At 47.2% G+C, this 22404-nt stretch overlaps 2 protein-coding genes and 1 long non-coding RNA gene across 3 annotated transcripts; 1 reads left to right on the top strand and 2 right to left on the bottom strand.

The window, feature by feature from the left end:
- Window positions 1-211: 211 nt before the first annotated feature.
- On the bottom strand, window positions 212-2136 carry LOC140222019 (uncharacterized). Its single transcript, XR_011897508.1, has 2 exons — window positions 1696-2136; window positions 212-1618 (listed from the first exon to the last, which is right to left on the bottom strand). It is a non-coding gene; the product is annotated as an uncharacterized lncRNA (long non-coding RNA).
- Window positions 2137-3448: 1312 nt separating this feature from the next.
- Window positions 3449-8002, top strand: LOC117843595 (casein kinase II subunit alpha). Its single transcript, XM_034724244.2, has 10 exons — window positions 3449-3665; window positions 5014-5143; window positions 5295-5489; window positions 5839-5996; window positions 6377-6467; window positions 6573-6638; window positions 6954-7036; window positions 7119-7182; window positions 7254-7322; window positions 7621-8002. Exons 1-10 carry the CDS (start codon window positions 3580-3582, stop codon window positions 7675-7677), a joined length of 999 nt encoding a protein of 332 aa, XP_034580135.1. The 5' UTR covers window positions 3449-3579; the 3' UTR covers window positions 7678-8002.
- A 209-nt stretch (window positions 8003-8211) lies between these two features.
- Window positions 8212-10101, bottom strand: LOC117843596 (uncharacterized protein At2g23090). Its single transcript, XM_034724245.2, has 3 exons — window positions 9927-10101; window positions 9712-9752; window positions 8212-8578 (listed from the first exon to the last, which is right to left on the bottom strand). The coding sequence occupies exons 1-3, from the start codon at window positions 9997-9999 to the stop codon at window positions 8459-8461; spliced, it is 234 nt and encodes a 77-aa protein (XP_034580136.1). The 5' UTR covers window positions 10000-10101; the 3' UTR covers window positions 8212-8458.
- Between the last annotated feature and the right edge of the window lie 12303 nt (window positions 10102-22404).

The following is a 22404-nucleotide window of genomic DNA, read 5'->3' as shown; positions in this document are numbered from 1 at the left end:
ACTCGATTGGTGGATGGAGACGACGTTCACGGCCCGACTACAGCCTTCCAAGCTGCGCCTTAGCAACCGATACACCACCTCCAATGGCTGCCGCGATCTTGTGGAGCGCGTCACCCGGCCACTAGGGCACTCGTCCTGCAAGCAATCGAAGAACAAGCAAGAACAAGTATAACAAGCAACTCAATTGCAAATATAGAGATGGAAACAAATCTGAAAACACAAAGTTGGGGTTCCGAATCGAGTAGAACGGATGGTCTAGTCGACACACGCGTCTACAAGGAAGTAGCAATGGCTAAACTTACATCAAAACAAAACCCAATTTGTTCGTGGCGGCTCTAATCCTTATTAATACCTAGGAGGACGACCAGGGGGGTGTTGGGGTCGTGCTCCAACCCTAGGACATGTCCCTAATGGACCCAAGTTGATACACAGCCCATTGGGCCAAAATAAGACGACGTAGCACCTTTGGACAGAAAACCTCTCGGTAGTATTTCGATGATTGCGGCTGCCTCAGAATAGATATAGACATGAGTCCGGATCCATATGAAAATAGACTTCATAAGGATTCCAAGGAGTACTTGAACGCCCAAAACGGAGTCCGGTTGAGGTCGTGGCGGCCGTTGCAAGTTGGGGTAGAACTGCAGTCCAAATCCAGCGCCAAAACGTGTTGGATTGGATCTCTTTCTTTCCTTGGGCCAAAAGTGACGTGGTGGCCTGGTGGAGGACGTTGGGAATACTTGGACTTGGTCCCCAATCTACTTTTTTGGTCCTCCATGCCTTCCATGTGTGTTTAACACTATTTTTGATCCATGTATGGATTTCTGAAATTGACAACGAACACACATCATGGTGCAACATCGATTCATCAAATGTATCAAATACAATTATGGTAAAGAATTGTTTCACCTGTGAATCAAAAGTTACTAATGTGGTTGTATCTGAACAGGTGATTCCTCATCAGAGGGGGCTTAAATTTTGTAAATTGCAACAAAAATAATATGGTACTGGCCGCGCTGTTGAAACGACTGCTCCTCTCCAACCATGGCTGCATCGACATTCGACAATGATATCATGCTGCTCGAGAACCAGCTCCCATGGAAGGACGTGCTGGCTCGTCAACATGGCGGCGCTCGAGGCCGCCACGGGCCGCAGCTACGGCGACCACCCCCACCGGAGCGCCGTCTGCTCCTACCTCGCCCTCTTCAGCATGTTCATGCTCCGGGAGGACCGGAGGAGGACGTGCACGAGCTGCGAGCCAAACGTATCCTGTACGAACCAGAGGCAAGAAGTTTTTACCTTCCTTTCACTTAAATGTACAGAATTTCATCCTTTGCCATACACTCCTTGGGAGTGTGATCTTGCCAGACATGATGCAAAACCGGTAGTTTGTTGACCATGGAAGAGAGGCCCGATGTCGCACACAGGTGGTGCTGGTGGTGGCTGCCGAGGGAGAAGCCCAGCCAGAGCTTGAGCTCAGGGGAGTACTCAGCTTTGCCATCAAAGGGCAGCATCATCCAGTCGCCGGCATGCCTCCATTCAAGATTCACCGTGTCGAAGCAGTATGTGCCAATGCCCTCTGTGGCCAAAGACAAGCAGATGGTGCGGCCACCTTCTACCACTGTGTAGGAGCTGATCAGGGACGGTTTGTACTGGGGACTGAAGACAAACGGTGGCAATGGAAGAGGCTGCCAGTACCAGCGATGAAGGAAGCTCGAGGTGTACATGTCAGGACTGCCAAATCTGAGGACATTGAAGCAGGATTCTGAATCCAGCCCTGCAGGGGTACTGTGAATGACGTAGAGGCCTTCCCTTTGGATGCTGTCCCTTTGGATGCATGACGTAGAGGTCTTCTTCCCTTTGGATTCTGTCCGGGCGACAGAGGCTGAGACGGGGCTGCTTCCCTTTGGATGCTGGAGGCTTGGCATGGGGCTTGCACAGTACGAGTCCGCGTCGTAGTGGAGGGTGTGCCCGTCCTTGTTGATGAAGAGGACCTTGCCCTCGCCGCTGCGGGGGCTCACGAGGCCGAAGAACGCCTGCCTGTGGCTCAGTGGCTGGGCCAAGTGTTCGTGGGGGACTGTTGAAAGCTCATGCACGGTGCAGGCAACTCCGGCAGCCTCTCCGTCATTGGTGGCACATCACCACCCGCACCAATGTTCGCCAGTGCTTCTGGTGCCGCCGGAAGCGCTTGTGCTTCGACCGTTGATGCATGGGTAGAAGAGATGCTTGGAGACGTCGAGACGATGCAGCGAATACATGCCGCTCTTGTAGTTCTCCGCCACGATATTCACGAACCGCCGGATCATCGTCTCCCCTTCGAGACTCGGATCTTCTCGATCGATCGATCGATCGATCTCAGACTGGAACTAACTTCCCCTTCAGCTTGACTGAACTATCTACTCTGCCTTGTACGAACTGGCTGCAGAATCACAAATGAAAGGTGAAAAAAAAATCATATTTTTAAGGGATTGAGATCAAGGAGATAGAGAAGTGCGACAACGAGAGGAAGAAGGTGATGGATCGTACCTCAGCGTGCAAGCGCGCGGATCAGATGGTCGATCTTGAGGAGCGCCGCCCAGCCTGGAAAGAGTGAGCGACTGGAGCAGACGGGCGGCGGCGGCGATGCGTTGGAGGAGGAAGGGGAAGGACCTCATGTACTTGGACCATGGGCTGCTTAATTGTGGGCTTTCGGTGGGCCGGCCAAGCGACATGATAAACCATTTCCAACTTATGGGCCACGACCTTAATTTTAGGCCTGTTGCTGTTTAGTTTAGTGTAAAGAAGATGGGGCATATGGGAAGGTCCACTTGTGTCGATTATTTGAGTACCAAATGATAGCAAATGAAAAATATTTGAACAACAAAGTTGTAGATCTACAATTTTCATATAAAGTTTATCTTCATTCGAGTTCATTCATATAATTTTTTAAAAGTGTACTACCTAGGAGGAGAGGGAGCTTCCGGAACCGGCTACAGTATGCCTACTGCCGTTTCATTTGACTATAGCTGTTTCAAACGGCGGTATATTATAGATTTGCAATTTTTTCTGTTAGGTATATATTTTTACAAAATACTAAAATAAAAAATATAAAAATAAAAAAAAATCGTGCCGGGAAGAGGAGGATGAGACGTGTCAGCATCTTGGTCGGCCGGAGATGACCTCGACGCATCGTGGTCATCGAGCAGGCGGGAGGGAATCTGAGCGCCGGTCACGACAGGTGAGCCCCGCCGCCACATCCCTTTCCCTTTTGGCTTCCACTCGCCGGCATGGGGCCCGGCCGACTTGAGGGCCCACCCGTCAGCCACGCGGGCCACTGTCCCCCACCACCTATATCCATTTTCGGGGAGGAGGAAAGAGAAGAAGGGGATTCCTTTCCCTCTGCTCCCTTCCCCCCTTCCCCTCCTCGTCGAAACCCTAGCCCCGCCTCGCCGCCGGCGGTGGCCGCCGGTGCAACGCCCTGCCCAGCCCCGACCCGCCGCCGTATATCTCCAAACACGACTCTCCCCGCCGCGCGCTCCCTCCCTCCCAGAGCCGACGCCGCGCCCGATCGGCTCGCCGTCGGATCCCGGATCGGCCGCCGCCATGTCCAAGGCCAGGGTCTACACCGACGTCAACGTCCTGCGCCCCAAGGAGTACTGGGACTACGAGGCGCTCACCGTCCAATGGGGGTCAGTCCTCTCCTCTTCTCCACCCTCCCCTCCCTCCGTCGCTCCCTCCTCGAATCCTCCGCCCCCCCTGGCGCGCGTAACCCTAGCTCAGGATTTCCGTTTTCGCCGCGCTACAAGCATGCTGTATGTCCGCGTGGCGAATTGTTTGGTCGGTTCGTGAGGTTGCGCTCAGTAGTTTGTTCAGGTGGAGTTCAAAGATGTGATTGTCCCTGTGCTTATCTTGATTGGATCGTGTGATTTGGTAGGTAACCATGTCCAATACAGTACTAGGCAACGCGCTTCGTAATGAGCTACTTAGGCTGGACTCCCTGATAGCATAGGTCCTCATTAATTGCTACCTCCAGTGTATCTCCGTATCGTCCGCTGATTATCTGTGTTAGAAGCGTTATGTATGAGCTAAAAGGTATTTAAGAGCGATTCAATGGAAGATTCTTCGCATGCTTATACTGCGAGTGTATTTACTTTCACCATTTACCTTAATGAAGAAGCTGAGCTGGTTTATTGACCTTGCGTGATGGCGTGTTCCTTTCCTTAGTTTTGCAGTTTGTCGATTGATTTGGCTAGCATTAAACTGGTTTTGATGTTCGGAGTTGCAGTCAGCTTCCATTGTTATTAACTCGGTTCCCAGACCATATATAGATATTTCCTATATGCTGATTCGGCGTAGTCTTAAAGGCAAAAACAGAGCAACCCATCGATAGCTCTGTCGAGCAGTTCACAATAAATAAAATCCAGTTCATGCATGGAATCTACTGCAATACCCATGGTTTCTGGATAACTAAACGTGTTTAGCTCAGCGAGTTGATTTAAGATCGTAATTAACACTTGATATTGATAATGACAATAGAGTTTCACAGTTGTCTGCTTTATCGTTGTTGTCATTGCCTGATGAGCCTGGTATGGTTTATTATTGCACCAATGTTCATATATGTAGTTATCAGAACTTGCCTGAAATAGCTGTAGGTAGAATAGGAGCGGGGTATGCCAAATATGCAAAGAAATACCACCCTTAGAATATGTCAAGGACTGGTGTTTCTCTTCTCTCTGCACCTTAAGTCCCAAATACAGAAGAACAATACTGTGCCCACCCCAAAGGGAACTAAACTGAAATTTTCTTGAGCACATGGATTTTTTTTTAGCATGCAGTTGCACGATTTCTGCCTCACGAAGATAACTCTATTATCATCCTTCAGCATTCTACTTTATATCAATAGTTATCACTCCCAATCTTTTGGACAGTCATGCTATGACTGTCAGCTTTTAACCTTTTTTTTTTCCTACTGTGCTGTTATGTTTGCCCAACCCGTTAAGTTATTGGTTTCTGACAAGTATAATTCTCTTTGATCAGTGAGCAGGATGACTATGAAGTTGTCAGGAAAGTTGGTAGAGGAAAATACAGCGAAGTCTTTGAGGGCATCAATGTTAACAACAATGAGAAATGCATCATTAAGATCCTCAAGCCTGTGAAGAAAAAGAAGGTGGACATGAATCCTGTTTTTTGTATTTTTTTAGTTATCCCCTGAACCTACTAGTTTATCAATAACAGGTTACTGTTTTCATTGCACATATGTTTAGATTTTGATGGCCTTTTTATTGAGATTTTAACCTACACTTTGCATGCTGGTGCAGATCAAAAGAGAAATTAAAATCCTTCAGAATCTTTGTGGAGGCCCTAATATCGTGAAGCTGCTTGATATTGTTAGAGATCAGCATTCAAAAACACCCAGCTTGATCTTTGAATATGTCAACAACACTGATTTCAAAGTGCTTTACCCAACATTGACCGATTATGACATTCGCTATTACATCTACGAGTTACTCAAGGTTTGATTCTTTTTCTCATGTTTTTCTTATGTTGTAAGCAGTTAATATATTTTCTTCTCTAAAGAAGCCTTGGTACTCCAATTTACTTTGGACTAAGCATTGGTTTATGTTGTTTGTGTAAAGAAGCCTTGGTAATTTAGAATTATCTATATCTATTATTGAGTTCCAGTGTCCCAATAGTTTCTTTTTTGGGGGTGCATTGTCAAGGCATGTATATGTTAGCAAGGAAATGAGAACACCTCTGCATATGTAACAAATGACCATACCAAGTTACTTTTGATCTGATTATCAAGTAACTTGTAGTGAGTCTGGCTATGGTTATCTCACTGTTTCTGCTTTATGTGCACAGGCATTAGATTACTGCCATTCACAAGGTATTATGCACCGAGATGTGAAGCCTCATAATGTTATGATAGATCATGAGCTCCGTAAACTCCGGCTGATAGATTGGGGCCTTGCTGAATTCTATCATCCTGGCAAGGAATATAATGTCCGTGTTGCCTCAAGGTAGCTGCAGATAAACTTTCACAATTGTATAGCTGGTTCAGTATTATTGCATTGACTAATTAACAGCATAACCTTTGTAATGTGGAATTCTGAAGTCGCAATTAGTGAGACTATAATATACTCCATGCACTATTTATTTCTTAATTCTTATGCATGCCTTTGTTACAAAACTTCTTCAGTTGAATTGAACTCACATTTCTGCGACTTGTGGTTCATTACTGCTCTTTTTGTTTGAATTTACAAAAAGTTTGCTTTGAAAGATTTTCTGTGAAGCATATGGCTTACTTCGCATGACTCTAGAGCATACAGTTTACCTATTAACTTTGACCTCCCTCGATCTTTCTTTCTCAACGTTTTTGTTATTTTCAATCGGAACTCAGATACTTCAAGGGACCTGAGCTTCTTGTGGACTTGCAAGATTATGACTACTCTTTGGACATGTGGAGTCTTGGCTGCATGTTTGCTGGAATGGTATTATTCGCATGAATGTTCTACCTATTTATTGTCCATAGCTTCATTATATATTTCAGATGATTTATTTGACATAACTGATTTGATCGTATGCTGCCACTGCAGATATTCCGTAAGGAGCCATTTTTCTATGGCCATGACAACCATGACCAGCTTGTTAAGATTGCCAAGGTATTAATTCAGTTTGTTTATTTTTTCATTTAACTATATATGTTGCTTATGTTTTCCATGTGATGTAGCCATCAACTTCGTTTTATCTGTTGCTATCTAGTTCTGATTGCAGTCAGAAGCAACAGTTTGGATTATTTTTCAATTTAACTATGGACAAATTTAGTTGTTTATTTTTAGTATGTGCTTGCACATTTACTTGTTGCTACATTGTTGGTTATATCCGCTGTTAATGTCATGATACCATTTGGTGCTGTTATATCTGCAGAACTTTTTGAAGCATCAGCACTAATTATTGTCACATTCCTTTATTATCAGGTACTCGGAACAGATGGGCTGAATGCTTATTTGAACAAGTACAGAATTGAGCTTGACCCTCAGCTTGAAGCCCTCGTTGGAAGGTACAGTATATCATGACTCACCAAGCCTTTGATGCAAGATAATCATTCATGTGAAGTACATTTACATCCTTTTGGGATGCAGGCATAGCAGGAAACCCTGGTCAAAGTTCATTAATGCAGATAACCAACACCTAGTATCTCCTGAGGTGTGTACAAATGGAACTTGCATATCAAATTTACCTAGTTCTTGGCTCTAACTTGATTTCTTTGTCTGTAGGCCATAGATTTCCTTGACAAGCTTCTGCGTTATGATCACCAGGACAGGCTTACTGCACGTGAAGCAATGGTAATTGTCCCTATGCTATTTTTGGTGTGACAGCTCAAATGTAACTGGCTGCTCGCCAGTCTAAACATCCTAACTGAAATTTTACTAGTATAGCATCACTGAAACAAAAAGGTCTACAGATTCTCAGTTGTGCATGGTATTTTTGACTAAGCATTTTGGTTTCGGAGCCAGAGCTTTTGCGCACAAATTTATAAGGCCCAACACATTTATTTGATTTTCTCATAATATGCTGCCCAATCAACTTTTGATAATTTATTTACGTTGCCAAGTCATTTACTGGTTGCTTGTATTGTTGCAGTTACACCCATACTTCCAACAAGTGAGAGCCGCAGAGAACAGCAGGACGCGCGCATAAGCAGGCAAGAGCAAAGATGCGCTAACCGATCATCAGCTGCCCTCAATGGAGCTGCGCTCCATTGATGACTTGCTTCAGTCATGTATGAGACAAATAGCGGTTGGGTCACTCACTTGGCAGAAACAAACAATTGCGAGGGCAGCCTCTGTTGTAGCCTATCCTTAACCGCATCGAGAAGGAACGCAAATTTTATTCAGGTTGTAAGCTTGAGATATGATTGCGAACATTATTCATGTAATGTGTTTGCCATAAAAGGTCATCTGTTCGCAGATTGTACTGTTGTATTATTGAGCTTGTAAAGAATATCAATCTTTTGTTTGGACTCCGTCGAGCTCTCGTGGGCATATTTCCTCGCATTACCTTAGGAAATGACGTGTTTTGGGCACCCTTGCTCTTACAATATTTCTACGCTAGCTAGGTAAGCAAAAGACGCCTCCCTGGTAAAATCTGGCTTCAAAGTGTGCTGCACGCTTCATGGATTCTAAAATCGTTTCACCAAGATGTCAGGGTTCCACAGCACAGAAGACAGTAAAATTACTGAGCAAGCACGGGCATTCACAAATCCACACACAATCGATGTTGTAGCGCAACAGGCTGACAGCGAAGGATTACATATAGATGGGGCAAACACAACCGAAGCAGCAGCTGCAACAGCAGTTCAGACCCATAATACATGGTGATGATGACAATACTACTTGCGGATCACGAAAGTTTTCTCCTCTCTGTGGTTTTGATGAAAGAGCATACGCTTCTTGTCAGAGCAGGCATATGCTGCTGCTTACTAATTCTTGAGGTGTGGGAAGCACTGGAAGAGGTCGTTCTTGGGATGCCTCGCCTCTGCGTGCTCTTTGCACTTGGCCTCAGAGGTGGTGCAGATGAAAGTCTGCATGCAGATCTTGCACTGCAAGGAAGAAGTTTTCGATGTGATCATCAGCTCGCGACGGATGGCTATTCTTTTCTTTGCAGGTAAAGGAAATTCTCAGAAAGAAAAGGCATGGTACATCAGATAGTAAATGCCAGCTGAGGAAATTACACAGCAGGTACCTACCTCAGTATTTGCAAGAGCTATCTAAAACAGAGAATTACCAAAACGTTCAGTAGTCAGTGCAGTAGTGAGTTTCCAGATTGCAAAGGGGTAATTTTTTATTAAAAAAAAGGGTTATCCATTCCACTACTTGGCCTTTGCATCCCTACCACGTACAGTCAAGGTTAGGCTAGAACAGTTGGGTCACGTTCAGATGTTCCTGGACAAAGCTCAACCATTAGTGACGGTTGATGTGACACCGCTAAGCTAATCAAGTTGATGTGTGCAGCATGGGTTAAGACATCTGGTTGCAGCTATCTATCTCCTGATGGTGGTAAGCTAACCTACCTACCCACTAACCTACCTACCCACTATAGGCGTGAGCCAATAATGTTTGCAGCAAAGGCTTCTGGACTGATGTAAAACTCATAGATGAGCGCAGCAAGGCTATGAGGCGGTGAATCCCCCTGATGTTGAAGTTAAATCCCCCTGTGTAATGAGGTCATGACGAATTCCCAGAAATCAAATGCAGCTGCAGACATTTGACAGGTTGAGTAGTAGAAGCTAGCAAGCAAGGTACTGATACCCTGGGTTTGATATGGAGTAAGTAATCCATTGCTACCATGCCTAGCACAGGTCCACGCACCTAAAGCGGCAGAGCACGATGAGGAGGACAGGCGATGGGAATTGGTGATGAAACCAGTGGATCTGCGTGGAACGGAGTTGGATTTTTTTCGGGGCGCGGCGATTTTGAGGTTAGGATCGAGCGAATCATGAGCAATCAAGGCCTTATTGCTGTTTTCTACTACCATGAGTAACCAATTCGGGGGAGTACCCCCAAATCGAATCAAATCAGTTCCCCCGTCGGGTACCCATACGCGCAGTACAAAAATCGCATCGCAGCAAGAGATAGATAACATGCGCTCTCCTGGGTGGCAGATCGGCGGGGAAACGCAGGCAGGCAGAAGAAGAAACCGGGGGGGGGGGGGGGGGGGGGGAATCGGACGCACCTGGATGTTCATGGCCTTCTTGTTGGCCTCGAGCTGGCTGCCTGCAAGGAATCGGGGCCCGAATCGATAGGGTTAGATGGAAGCGAACGGATCCGAGGCGGCGGCAGCAGCAGCAGCCGCCGCGGTGGCGAGGAAATCGCGCACGCGGAAAGGAAAGGGATCTGTAGAGAGAGAGAGAGAGAGAGAGAGAGAGAGAGAGGAGAGGTTGTTGTTACCCTTGGGGCCCTTGTTCTTCTCGGCGTTCCTCTCGCGGGCCATCTTGGCCTTCTGGCCGTTGCCGCCGCCCATGGCTGGTGCTTGTGGTGGTTCTCTTCCGGCTCCGAGGCTGCGAGGAGGGTTGGGGGGTTGGCGTGGGGGTGCGGGCCGGGGGTGTGGCCGTGTGGGGGAAAGAAGAAGAGGAAAGGAGGCGTGGACGCCGACGCGACGCGTTTAATGCACGCAGGCAGGTGGGCCAGGGGCAGGTCGACGTTGGGTGCGGACCGAGTAAAAATCCAACCCCGTGATAAATGGGCCACGGTGGTGGCATCTGGAAATAAATGGGCCCTTTTCCAGAAACTGGTGGCTGGAAATCGCCGCCGCGGCGGGCAGGGCCCACCATGACCGCGACGCTAGAGCCTTCTAGAATTGGATACCCTTCCCTTCATAAGGGCCTGTTTGGTTACCATTGCTTATAAATAAGCAACTTATAAATAAGCAAATAAGTTGCTTATGACCCAAACACCCTTGCTTATAGACTTGCTTATAAGTTGCTTTTGCATAAGCAAATAAGCAAGTTTGGAGTGGCTTATTTTGCTTATAGGGTACTCTTTACCCCCCTACCCTTCCCACTTTTCTCTCTCCTCCCACTTTTCTCTTTTCCGCCCGGCCCGGCGCTCTCTCTCTCCTTCTCTCCTTCTCTCTCTCCCCCGGCCCGGCGCTCCCACCCCGCCCGTCGGTCCCTCCCCGCCGCCGCCGCCGCTCGCGCCCGCCGCCACCGCCCCTCCCGCCCGCCGCCGCCGCCCGCCGCGAGATCCGCCGCCGCCGCAGCGGAGGGCGCCACCCGCCGCGAGATCTCCGCCAAGGAGGAGGAGCTCCGGCAGCTCGTCGGCCGCAGCTACCGCGACCTGCTCGACTCCGCGGACTCCATCCTCCTCATCAAGCAGTCCTCCGACTCCATCTCCAACAACCTCTCCCGCATCTCCGGCTCCCTCTCGTCGCTCTCGCCGCCGCCGCTCCCGCACGCGCCCGCCGCCGCCGCCGCCCTCCCGCCGCTGCCGTCTTTCCCTGGCCCCGCCGCCCCGGCGGGCGAGTTCGTGCCCGCCATGAAGCCCAAGGCGGAGGCCGCGAACGACGAGGCGGCCGCGGCGGTGGACCAGCTCCTCGAGGCGGCCAAGCTTGCCGACGCCGGTGACGCGTTCGGCGCCCGCGAGATATTGGCTCTGCGCCTTGCGCTCTCCCCAACCGGCGAGACCCCCGCGCCGGCGGTGGCGACGCCGTACGACGTGGTCCTCAAGCTCGGCGCGTACACGGCCTTCTCCGAGGTCTCCCCCGTGCTCCAGTTCGCGCACCTGACGGGCGCATCCACATGCTGGACTTCGACATCGGCATGGGCGAGCAGTGGGCGTCGCTGATGCAGGAGCTCATCGCGCGGTGAAGGCAGGGGCAAATGTGAGGGTAGAGGGAAATGGGATGGCAGGGGCAAATGTGTCAATAGCAGTCTCATTTATTGCAAATAAGCAACCCAAACCAAACACCTAGACTTATAAATAAGCAACTACAATAAGCAAATAAGCAACTTATAAATAAGCAAAGGTAAACCAAACAGGCCCTAAGTATTAGGGCATGTTTAGTTTCACACGTTTATGCATAAGCAACTTAAAATAAATAAATAAGTTGCTTATCGGGTTGCTTATTTTTAGCACATAAACAACTTTTGGATTGCTTATGGTTGCTTATAGGGACTATGAGGACCAATGGTGGTCACCCTTGGATGATGAGTGATTGACAACGTTGTGTTGGTTTGATGTTGCTCTTGGCTTGTGATGTGCAGGTGTAGGATGCGACGTGGCGGTCGACGGCGTGCGGTGAAGGTGAAGCGAAAGGTTCATGCCGATGGACCAAGGGCGGTGAAGGATGAACGCGAGTATGCTTGGACCGATGGACCCGAGGAGTCTGGGCGAAGTCACGGCGATCCACATGGTGCACGGAATGGCGAGAGGGCATGACAAGTTGGAGACGGCGTCGGTCGAGTCAAGCGGGAGGCTTGGCGGAGGCCGGACACGCGTCAATGGATGGTTTGGGTGGTTTGGGCCTCAAAACCACCGTGCAGGTAGGTTTCCCGGTTTGGGCCTCAAAACCGGGGGCGAGCCCGGTGCGGCCGGAGCTTCGAGAAGGAGGGCACGTGGCGTCATCGCGAAGCTTGCGTCGAGGCGAAGCAAAGTCGTGAAGGCGGCGTGTCCGTCCGATGCACGGATAAAAACTTGGACCAAAATGCCCCTGCATGGGTAGTTATCTTAGTTGTAGCTGTAGGGGTAGTATAGTCTTTCGTCCTGGACTATAAATAGGGATGGGGGGCTGGTTATTTCAGCACCTCTTTGCTTAGCAACTCATTATCTATTTTGCTTAGAGGCTAGTCATGTGCTTAAAGTGAGAGGAGAGAAGGAGATTAGAGAGTGATTACTCTTTTCTCTTGATTTCTTCATCTTTAGTGGGTGGATGAAGGGAGGAGGCTAGTCCTCATCTTGTATAGAAGATGTTCTCGTGATTTAGCTTTGTTTGTTGTCTCAAATCGTGCTAAATCTTTGATTCCCGAGCGTTTTTCTTTTTCCCTATTTTCGGAGCTATTTTTGGGGAATTTTCGTTCTTCGTGTTTGAGCCGAATCATGTGAACTTGGTTGAAGGGAAATGATGCTAGGACCTTAGGGAGCATTTTTGATTCGTTCCTCTTCCAAATCTCTCACGGATCCGGCTTGGATTTTGAATTTCCTCCAAATCGTGTTGTTGAGTTAGGGTTTCGGTTTTCTCCAAGATTAGTGATGAATACTTGAGCTTTTCAGGATTTGTCTCATGGATCTATTTGCCCTCGGGGTATTACATCCTTGTCTCAAATTTCATCTTGATCCGTGGAGTATCGAAGGAGTTCTCGTGATTTGAAATTCATGCGTTCTTAGAACTGTTCTTCCTGTTCTCCCTGTTCTTCGTTGTTCGGTCTCTGTTTCTTGCGCAGGTCACTCGGGAGGAGGAAGCATGCACAGCAGCCAGAGCAGCGAGCAGGCCCGCGACAGTGCAGCAGTGGGTGGCGAGCCAAGCCATGAACTTGGCCCAGGCAAGGCAGTAGCAGGTTGGGTGCATCGCGGCAGCCCAGCAGGAGCCAGTGGCCCAGGCCAGCGTGCTGGAGCCAGCAGCCCAGTTTGCTGCCAAAGCAGCTCGCGGCCCAAGGCGTGAGAGACAGGAGGCCAGCAGGCCATTTTTCCTTCCTGGCCCATCAAGTAGCACGGCACAGTCACCAGGTAGTTTTGGCACAGGTCAACAGCGCAGCACACAAGCAGGTCAGGCAACTCTGGTCTAGCAGTTCAGTTAATTGACGAAAGCATCAGGTAGCGTTGTTGTGCTTTGAAAGGGTTGCTATCTAGCTACAGTATTCAATGATTGGACTATCATTACTTCTTACGTGATAGCACTGTTATAATCTTAACACTTGGCTTGCTATTTCTAGTACTCGCTAGTCATGCTTAGTTTATCTAATTAATTGCCAATCCTTTCATGCATGCCTAGTTAAGTAAGTAATTAGCTAGTTAAGTAAGTAATTAGCAGTGTCTTTATTTTGTCTCTTGTGTGCAAATATGATGGAGTCGATTCATGATTTGTTTCCGCTGTGAATTGAATATTTCTTATCGTTCCTAGGGTGAGCCTGTCACGAGTTGACTTGCGTCATCTTGACGATACAACGCACAGTGTGCTTTGGGGTTGCGTTTGGGACATAGACCTTGTTTTCGTTAAGAATTAGTATAGGCTCCCATTCACCCCCCCTCTGGTCGCTCTTTCGGTCCTTCAATTGGTATCAGAGCCGGTTAAGGTTTCTCCATACCCTAATCGGTTTCGAAACCTATTATGGCGACCTCTGAGCGTTCTTCCTCGACCGCTGCACCCTACTTTGATGGCTCTGATTATCGGTATTGGAAAACTCGCATGAGAACCCATCTAAATAGTAGGGGAGCAGGGGTTTGGGAAATCACTCAGGATGTGACTTATGTGATTCCTGCTACTCGTGTGACTCAGGATGAAAGGGATAAGTATCACGCCAACAGGAAGGCGGTTGATATTCTGTTTGCGAGTCTGAGTCGTGCTGAGTTCGATCGAGTCGAAGATCTCTCTCTTGCTCATGAGATTTGGTCTCGACTTCAGAGTTTCCACGAGGGAAACAGTCAGGTGAAGGCTAGACTCTTTGAGACTTATAGGCGTGAGTATGAGAACTTTGTTCATTTGCCTGGTGAGTCTGCCGATGCTTTGTTTCAGCGTTTCTTGGCTATTGTGAACAAGATGAAAGCAAATATCACCGTCTTACCCTACACTGATCATGATAGAGCTTTAAAGCTCCTGCATGCCTTGGATCACGAAGTGTGGGGTACGAAGGTTGATTCTATCATCGAGTCACCGAATTATGAAACACTTTCCATTGATGAACTCTTTGCCAAGTTGAAATCCACGGAGGTTGACAAGAGGCTCCGAGCAAAACAAGGAGGCCCTACTGATCCAAATAGTATGGCTCTCATGTCAGGCTCTGGACAGCCTAAGTCTTTGAGTAACTCTTCTTCTATGTCGTTTGCCTTGTCTTCTTTGGTTTCTGTTTCAGAGGAGCAGCTGGAGGTTCTTGATGATGATGAGCTCGCCTTGATCACGAGGCGATTCATGCGCTTCAACGACAACCGCAAGAACAGGCGAAGGAATAACAACAACTGCTTCGATTGTGGCAAGCCAGACCACTTCGCCGCCGACTGCCCCGACAAGAACAAAACCAAGAGCAAGTACGACTACAACAAGCACAAGAACAAGGACGGCACCAAGAAGATGAAGAAGTACACCGACCGCGAGAAGAAGGAGTATCGCAAGAAGGCCAAAGCACGTGCCTTCATCGCCTCCCTCAGCAACGTCGACTCCGACACCGACGACCACACCGACTCAAGCTCAAGCGAGGAGGACGACGATCGCAAGGCAAAGAAGAAGGACGGCAAGAACTTCAATGGCCTCTGCTTCTACTCCGACAAGAACCGCGATGGGTACTGTGTCATGGCTCTCAACTCCAAGAAGGATGACAAGGAAAGTGACTCCGACACAGAAACTGAGGTAAAGTCTACTCCTGAACAACTTGCTCTAGAAGTAGAAGAACTTAATGATTGCCTAATCAATCAAGATAAACTGCTTAAGAAGGCTGCTAAAGAGCGAGTTGAGCTTAAGGCTAAGTTAGAAAGTGCCTTGATTGAGATAGACATGCTTAAATCTGCTTCTACTATTTCTGATGTTGTTGAGTGTGCTGAATGTGGTGTTCATATGGCTAGTCTTGCATCTTTACAATCTAAGCATGCTTTGTTGGTAGATGAATTGGATTTGACTAGGGCTGCTTTAGATGAGATCAAGAATAGGCCTGTTTTGCTTCGTGCATGCAAGTCTTGCCCTGCTTTGCAAGTTCAGTTGGATGATGCATGTGCTAAGCTTAGTGCTTTAGAGAAGTCTGAGTTTATTGCTAGATCTAAACTTCCTGACTGCACTGTTTGTCCTGAACTCAAGCTTAATTTGCAACATGTTGAGGATGAAAACTCCTACTTGCGCACTGTTCTTAGTTGGGTGTCAAGTAGGGAACCTCAGCTAGGCATGATGATTCAGGAGTTCAAAAGGGCTGATGGTTTTGGGCTTGGGTCGGTTATGAAGGGATGTCTTTTTAATGGGTTGCACAAGTTCTTTGATGGGTTGTGTGAGAAGGTGGGTCAAAACAGTGGTGAGAGAAAGAAACCAAGCTACAATCAGTGTGAGCCACCAATTGACTACACCCCTCGAGAGTCACCCACTAAAAATAGAGAGCAACCCAATCCAGCTTGTGAGCAAAACTTGTCTGAGTGTGTGAGAGATGGAATTTTCATTGAGACACCACCTAAAGCACCCAAGAAAGCCATTTGGGTGGAAAAGCCAAACCACCTCAAGAACAAACTTGACACACTTCCAGATATTGCTCCTAAGAAACCTCCACCAAAACCCCAAGACAAGCCACAACCTAGAGTGAATCCTCAGCCAAAACAGCCTGCTAGATTCCACTGTGAGTATTGCAAGAGATGGGGTCATCTTGAGGAGTTTTGCTTTCGCAAGAAGAAGGCTTTGAGGCGTGAGCGTGAGTGGGGCAACAGGGACATGTACCACCCTTCTCATGGTGTACATGCGCCTAGAGCAGCTCGTCCACCTCGTCGTGTGGATAGTGTGCGTTTTGCTCCTTCGCGTGTTTTTGCTAGGCATGCTCCTCGCCATGATCAATATGGTCCAGGACAATATGGTCGTGGCTTTGAGTCTCGGAGCTACAACGGACCACGTTTTCCCCCTAGCGTTGGCCGTAGTCCTCCTGTGAGACGAGAGATGGTTGATTTTGATAACCCCACTCTTGAGCAAATGGTTCGACACTGGTATTCTACTTGTTTTTCTAACCCCAGTGTTGAGTCATTTGCTCATCCTTGGTCTCCCTTTGTTTGAGCAGGTCGGAGGCCTGGAGAACACGTGGCTTATTGATTCCGGTTGCTCTCGACACATGACCGGTGATCACAGATGGTTCTCCAGCCTCACCCCGGTGATGACCAAGGAGTACATCACTTTCGGGGATAATAGCAAAGGTAAGGTGTTGTCTGAAGGTGTTATCAAGGTGAGTGAGAATTTCATGCTCAAGCGAGTTGCTCTAGTTGATTCTCTTGGTTTCAATTTGCTCTCTGTGTCGCAACTGCTTGATGATGGTTTTGAGGTCCGTTTTAAGCAAGGGACCTCAAGGATTTTAGACTCTCAAGGCGATCTTGTGTGTATGATCGTCCCCGAGGGTCAAGTGTTTCGAGTTGATTTTTCCAAGTCATTTGGTCTCTCTCGGTGTTTAGTGGCTGGCTCATCTTCTGAACTTTGGAAATGGCATAGGAGATTGGGTCATTTGAGCTTTGATTTGCTTTCTCGCTTGAGTACTTTGGATCTTATTCGTGGTTTGCCCAAATTAAAATTTGAGAAAGATCTTGTTTGTGCTCCCTGTCGACATGGGAAGATGGTTGCTGCTTCCCATCCACCTGTGAATCAGGTGATGACTGAACATCCAGGCGAGCTGTTGCATATGGACACTGTTGGTCCAGCTCGTGTTTGTTCAGTCGGTGGGAAGTGGTATGTGCTTGTGATCGTTGATGATTTTTCGAGGTATTCATGGGTTTTCTTCATGGAATCTAAGGATGAGGCATTTCCTTTTGTTCGAGATTTGATCTTGAGGTTGAGAAACGAGCGACCAAAAGATGCCATGAGAGCTATCCGCAGTGACAATGGCACAGAATTCAAGAACGCTCGTTTTAAAGCCTTTTGCAATGATTTTGGTCTTGAACACCAGTTTTCATCGCCTTATGTCCCTCCTCAGAATGGTGTTGTTGAACGGAAGAATCGGACCCTTTGTGAAATGGCTAGGACGATGCTTGATGAGCATAGGACTCCTAGAAAATATTGGGCCGAAGCCGTCAACACTGCTTGCTATGTGTCCAATCGAATCTTTTTGCGAGCTTTCCTGAAGAAAACTTCTTATGAGCTGATGCATCGACGTTCCCCCAAAGTGAGTCATCTGAGAGTGTTTGGCTGCAAGTGTTTCATTCTCAAGCAAGGAAATTTGGATAAATTTGAGTCTCGTTCTACGGATGGTATTTTTCTTGGTTATGCTTCTCATAGTCGTGCTTATCGTGTGCTTAACCTTGAAACTAACCGGATCGTGGAAACTTGTGAGATTACATTCGATGAAACTATGCCTTGCACAACTCCTGTCTTTGAAGTTGCAGGTGAACATGAAATGGGGCAAAGCATATTTGAGGAAGAGGAAGAGCGTGTAGATGGTGGTGAGGAAGAGGATGATGAGATTGACCGAGCTCCAGCTGTTGCACCTGTACCTTCTACTTCGACTACGAGAGTTGATGGCCCTACCTCTACTTCCACTACTTCAAGCCATCAACCAGTACCACTACAGGATGAAGAAGAAGAAGATCAGAGTGATCCAGCTGCTGTTGAGGGGGAGGCGACTTCAGAGCGAGAGGCTCCACGGCACATTCAGCGTCGTCATCCTCCACAACAGATGATCGGTAACTTACATGAACGCACCACTAGGCACAGCTCTAGGCATATTTCACACTTTGCACATTCTGCATTTGTTGCCTCTTTCGAACCCCGAGATATTGGACATGCTTTATCTGATTCAAATTGGGTTAATGCCATGCATGAGGAGTTGGAGAACTTTGAGCGAAACAGGGTTTGGGTTTTAGTTGAACCACCTCCAAATTGCCATCCTATAGGAACAAAATGGGTTTTCAAAAACAAACAAGGTGAGGATGGGTTGATTGTGAGAAACAAAGCGAGGTTGGTTGCCCAAGGTTTTAGCCAAAAAGAGGGGATAGATTATGAGGAAACCTTTGCCCCTGTTGCCCGTTTGGAAGCAATTAGAATCCTTCTAGCCTTCTCTGTGGCTAAAGGTTTTAAGCTCTTCCAAATGGATGTGAAAAGTGCCTTCCTAAATGGTTTCATAGAGGAGGAAGTGTATGTGAAACAACCCCCTGGTTTTGAGAGTCCTAAATATCCTGATCGTGTTTTCAAACTCCAGAAAGCTCTCTATGGCCTAAAACAAGCACCTCGAGCGTGGTATGCTAGATTGAAATCCTTTTTGATTGGGAATGGGTTTGAAATGGGATCAGTTGATAAAACACTCTTTCTCCTCAGGCAAGGCAATGACTTATTGATTATTCAGATATACGTGGATGATATTATCTTTGGTGGTTCTTCTCATGCTTTGGTTGCCAAGTTTGCAGATGACATGAGCAGGGAGTTCGAGATGTCGATGATGGGTGAGTTGACCTTCTTCCTCGGACTACAAATCAAGCAAAGCAAGGAAGGAACCTTCGTGCACCAAGGGAAGTACACGAAGGACGTGTTGAGGAAGTTTGACATGGCTGATGCTAAGCCACTCTCCACACCCATGGATACGACGACGGCACTAGATGCGGATGAAGATGGCGAACCGGTGGACCAGAAGGAGTACAGAAGCATGATCGGCTCCCTCTTGTACCTGACGGCGACGAGGCCGGACATACACTTCGCCGTGTGTCTGTGCGCTCGTTTTCAGGCTTCACCGAGGACATCTCACCGTCAAGCAGTGAAGAGGATCATGAGGTATCTCCGCTTTACCCCTGACTTCGGTTTGTGGTATTCTGCCTCCTCGACACTCACGCTCTGGGGATACTCCGATGCGGACTTTGCTGGGTGTCGCTTGGATCGCAAGTCTACCTCGGGTACTTGCCAGTTTCTCGGTTCGTCTTTGGTCTCTTGGTCTTCTCGCAAACAATCTAGTGTTGCTCAGTCTACCACCGAAGCTGAGTATGTTGCTGCTGCTAGCTGTTGTTCTCAGCTGCTTTGGATGATTTCCACTTTGAGAGACTTTGGTTTGGATTTTACTCGTGTACCTCTTCTTTGTGACAGCACGAGTGCCATTAGTGTAGCCAAGAACCCCGTTCTCCACTCAAAAACTAAACACATTGATGTGAGATATCATTTTCTGAGAGATCATGTTGAGAAAGGGGATATTGACCTTGGCTATGTTGCTACCCAAAACCAACTCGCGGACATTTTCACCAAACCCCTGGATCAAGCCACTTTTGCTCGTTTGCGGGGGGAGTTGGGTGTTTGCTTTCCTTTCTAAGTTGGGTTTTTGGAGCTTCTCTTGTATTATACTTGTATCATTTTTGTACAAAACATGGTAGGATAGCCACTTTTTTATGATAGCTTTGAGTTCTTCATGTATATCTTATCATGCTATTTTTGTGATATATTGTGGTGGATGATACATATGAACATCATGTCATGCTTTACCTTAGTTCACATTTGGGTATGGCATGTTGTTCATCTGTATCATTTTAGCTTAGTTTCCATGCATTTTGTATCATATTGCATTTTGTATCATGTTGCACTAGATGAGCTTCTCCTATATATCTTGTGTACTCCCTTATGCTACTTGTGAGGTAGTGCTGTGGTTGGTGATTTTGATGCAATGTGCAGTTATGCTCTTGATGATATTGTATACTTGTTGAGATAACTGTTTTGAAATTCAATGCTAAATTCTACTCTATTAACTTGCTTATCACCCATGAGTAGATGCTTGGTTATGGTTTGCCCTTGGTTGAATACTGGTTCCATATCTAGCTTATGTTTGGAATTCATGTTCTTTTCAATTGGGTCAAAGATCTAGGTATCATTGCAAATGTTTAGCCCATGATGCACCCCTTGGGGAAGCATGGCTTCTTTGTGCCGCAAAGGCACTTCATGTATTTTGCTTTGTGTGAATACTGAAAAGAAATATGCTGAAAACTTCTTAAATTCACCAAGTGTTTGTGCTTAATGTGATATTATTGCTTGCTTAGTTGTTACAAGATGTCTACCAAAAGAAGTAGACACTTGGTTTCAACAAGCTTTAAACATGACTTGAGATGCATATGTGGGTGTTTGCAATGATCTCTTGTTGAGAATGGTTTTTTCCTAGTATGAGCTCTTGATGGACTAGTCTATTCTTGCTTGGGTGATTCTTAACTAGGAGAATGCTCATGTGGTGATCTTTTTATACATTGCTAAAACTTGATACCTGCTTCACCTCCACTGTTGTAACTTGATATCATCTTGTTGGCGAGGCTATTGTTTCTTATGATCTATCAAGCTTTATCTCCCTAGTAGCCTTTGAGAGTGCATTGTGATATATTTGAGAAGCTTGTTAGGTTCTGCATTTTCATGGCATGCACTTTGTGCTTTCATGCTTTTCTTGATGGTTGCATTGTCAACAAGGGGGAGAGAAATCTACACAAACTCTTTCATCTATCAAGGGGGAGACTTTGCATGTATGCATGATTTCAGGGGGAGTGCGTATGTTCAGGGGGAGTATTTATGAGTTGTTATACTCTTGTTATGCTCTTATGCCCTTGTACCGGTCGCGTTGAGCTGTTTACCTCTTCTTGAGGAGCCGGTTTTGGATTTTCATGTGATTGGTGTTGAGCCCGTTTTCTGCCTCTTCTTGAGGGATCACATGATTTTGTCTCAGTTGTGTAGAGCCGTTGCCCTTATCTTAGGGGACTGAGATTTTTCTATTTTGAGTTTCTTGTTTTTCTGTTTCAATACTATGAATTTGTGGGGTGTTGTCAATGCACTCATCAAGGGGGAGATTGAGGACCAATGGTGGTCACCCTTGGATGATGAGTGATTGACAACGTTGTGTTGGTTTGATGTTGCTCTTGGCTTGTGATGTGCAGGTGTAGGATGCGACGTGGCGGTCGACGGCGTGCGGTGAAGGTCAAGCGAAAGGTTCATGCCGATGGACCAAGGGCGGTGAAGGATGAACGCGAGTATGCTTGGACCGATGGACCCGAGGAGTCTGGGCGAAGTCACGGCGATCCACATGGTGCACGGAATGGCGAGAGGGCATGACAAGTTGGAGACGGCGTCGGTCGAGTCAAGCGGGAGGCTTGGCGGAGGCCGGACACGCGTCAATGGATGGTTTGGGTGGTTTGGGCCTCAAAACCACCGTGCAGGTAGGTTTCCCGGTTTGGGCCTCAAAACCGGGGGCGAGCCCGGTGCGGCCGGAGCTTCGAGAAGGAGGGCACGTGGCGTCATCGCGAAGCTTGCGTCGAGGCGAAGCAAAGTCGTGAAGGCGGCGTGTCCGTCCGATGCACGGATAAAAACTTGGACCAAAATGCCCCTGCGTGGGTAGTTATCTTAGTTGTAGCTGTAGGGGTAGTATAGTCTTTCGTCCTGGACTATAAATAGGGATGGGGGGCTGGTTATTTCAGCACCTCTTTGCTTAGCAACTCATTATCTATTTTGCTTAGAGGCTAGTCATGTGCTTAAAGTGAGAGGAGAGAAGGAGATTAGAGAGTGATTACTCTTTTCTCTTGATTTCTTCATCTTTAGTGGGTGGATGAAGGGAGGAGGCTAGTCCTCATCTTGTATAGAAGATGTTCTCGTGATTTAGCTTTGTTTGTTGTCTCAAATCGTGCTAAATCTTTGATTCCCGAGCGTTTTTCTTTTTCCCTATTTTCGGAGCTATTTTTGGGGAATTTTCGTTCTTCGTGTTTGAGCCGAATCATGTGAACTTGGTTGAAGGGAAATGATGCTAGGACCTTAGGGAGCATTTTTGATTCGTTCCTCTTCCAAATCTCTCACGGATCCGGCTTGGATTTTGAATTTCCTCCAAATCGTGTTGTTGAGTTAGGGTTTCGGTTTTCTCCAAGATTAGTGATGAATACTTGAGCTTTTCAGGATTTGTCTCATGGATCTATTTGCCCTCGGGGTATTACATCCTTGTCTCAAATTTCATCTTGATCCGTGGAGTATCGAAGGAGTTCTCGTGATTTGAAATTCATGCGTTCTTAGAACTGTTCTTCCTGTTCTCCCTGTTCTTCGTTGTTCGGTCTCTGTTTCTTG

This window comes from Setaria viridis, chromosome 2, assembly GCF_005286985.2.
Source record: "Setaria viridis chromosome 2, Setaria_viridis_v4.0, whole genome shotgun sequence".
NCBI lineage: Eukaryota > Viridiplantae > Streptophyta > Magnoliopsida > Poales > Poaceae > Setaria > Setaria viridis.
Note: the sequence above shows the minus strand (reverse complement) of the source record. Positions and strands in the feature narration are given on the sequence as shown.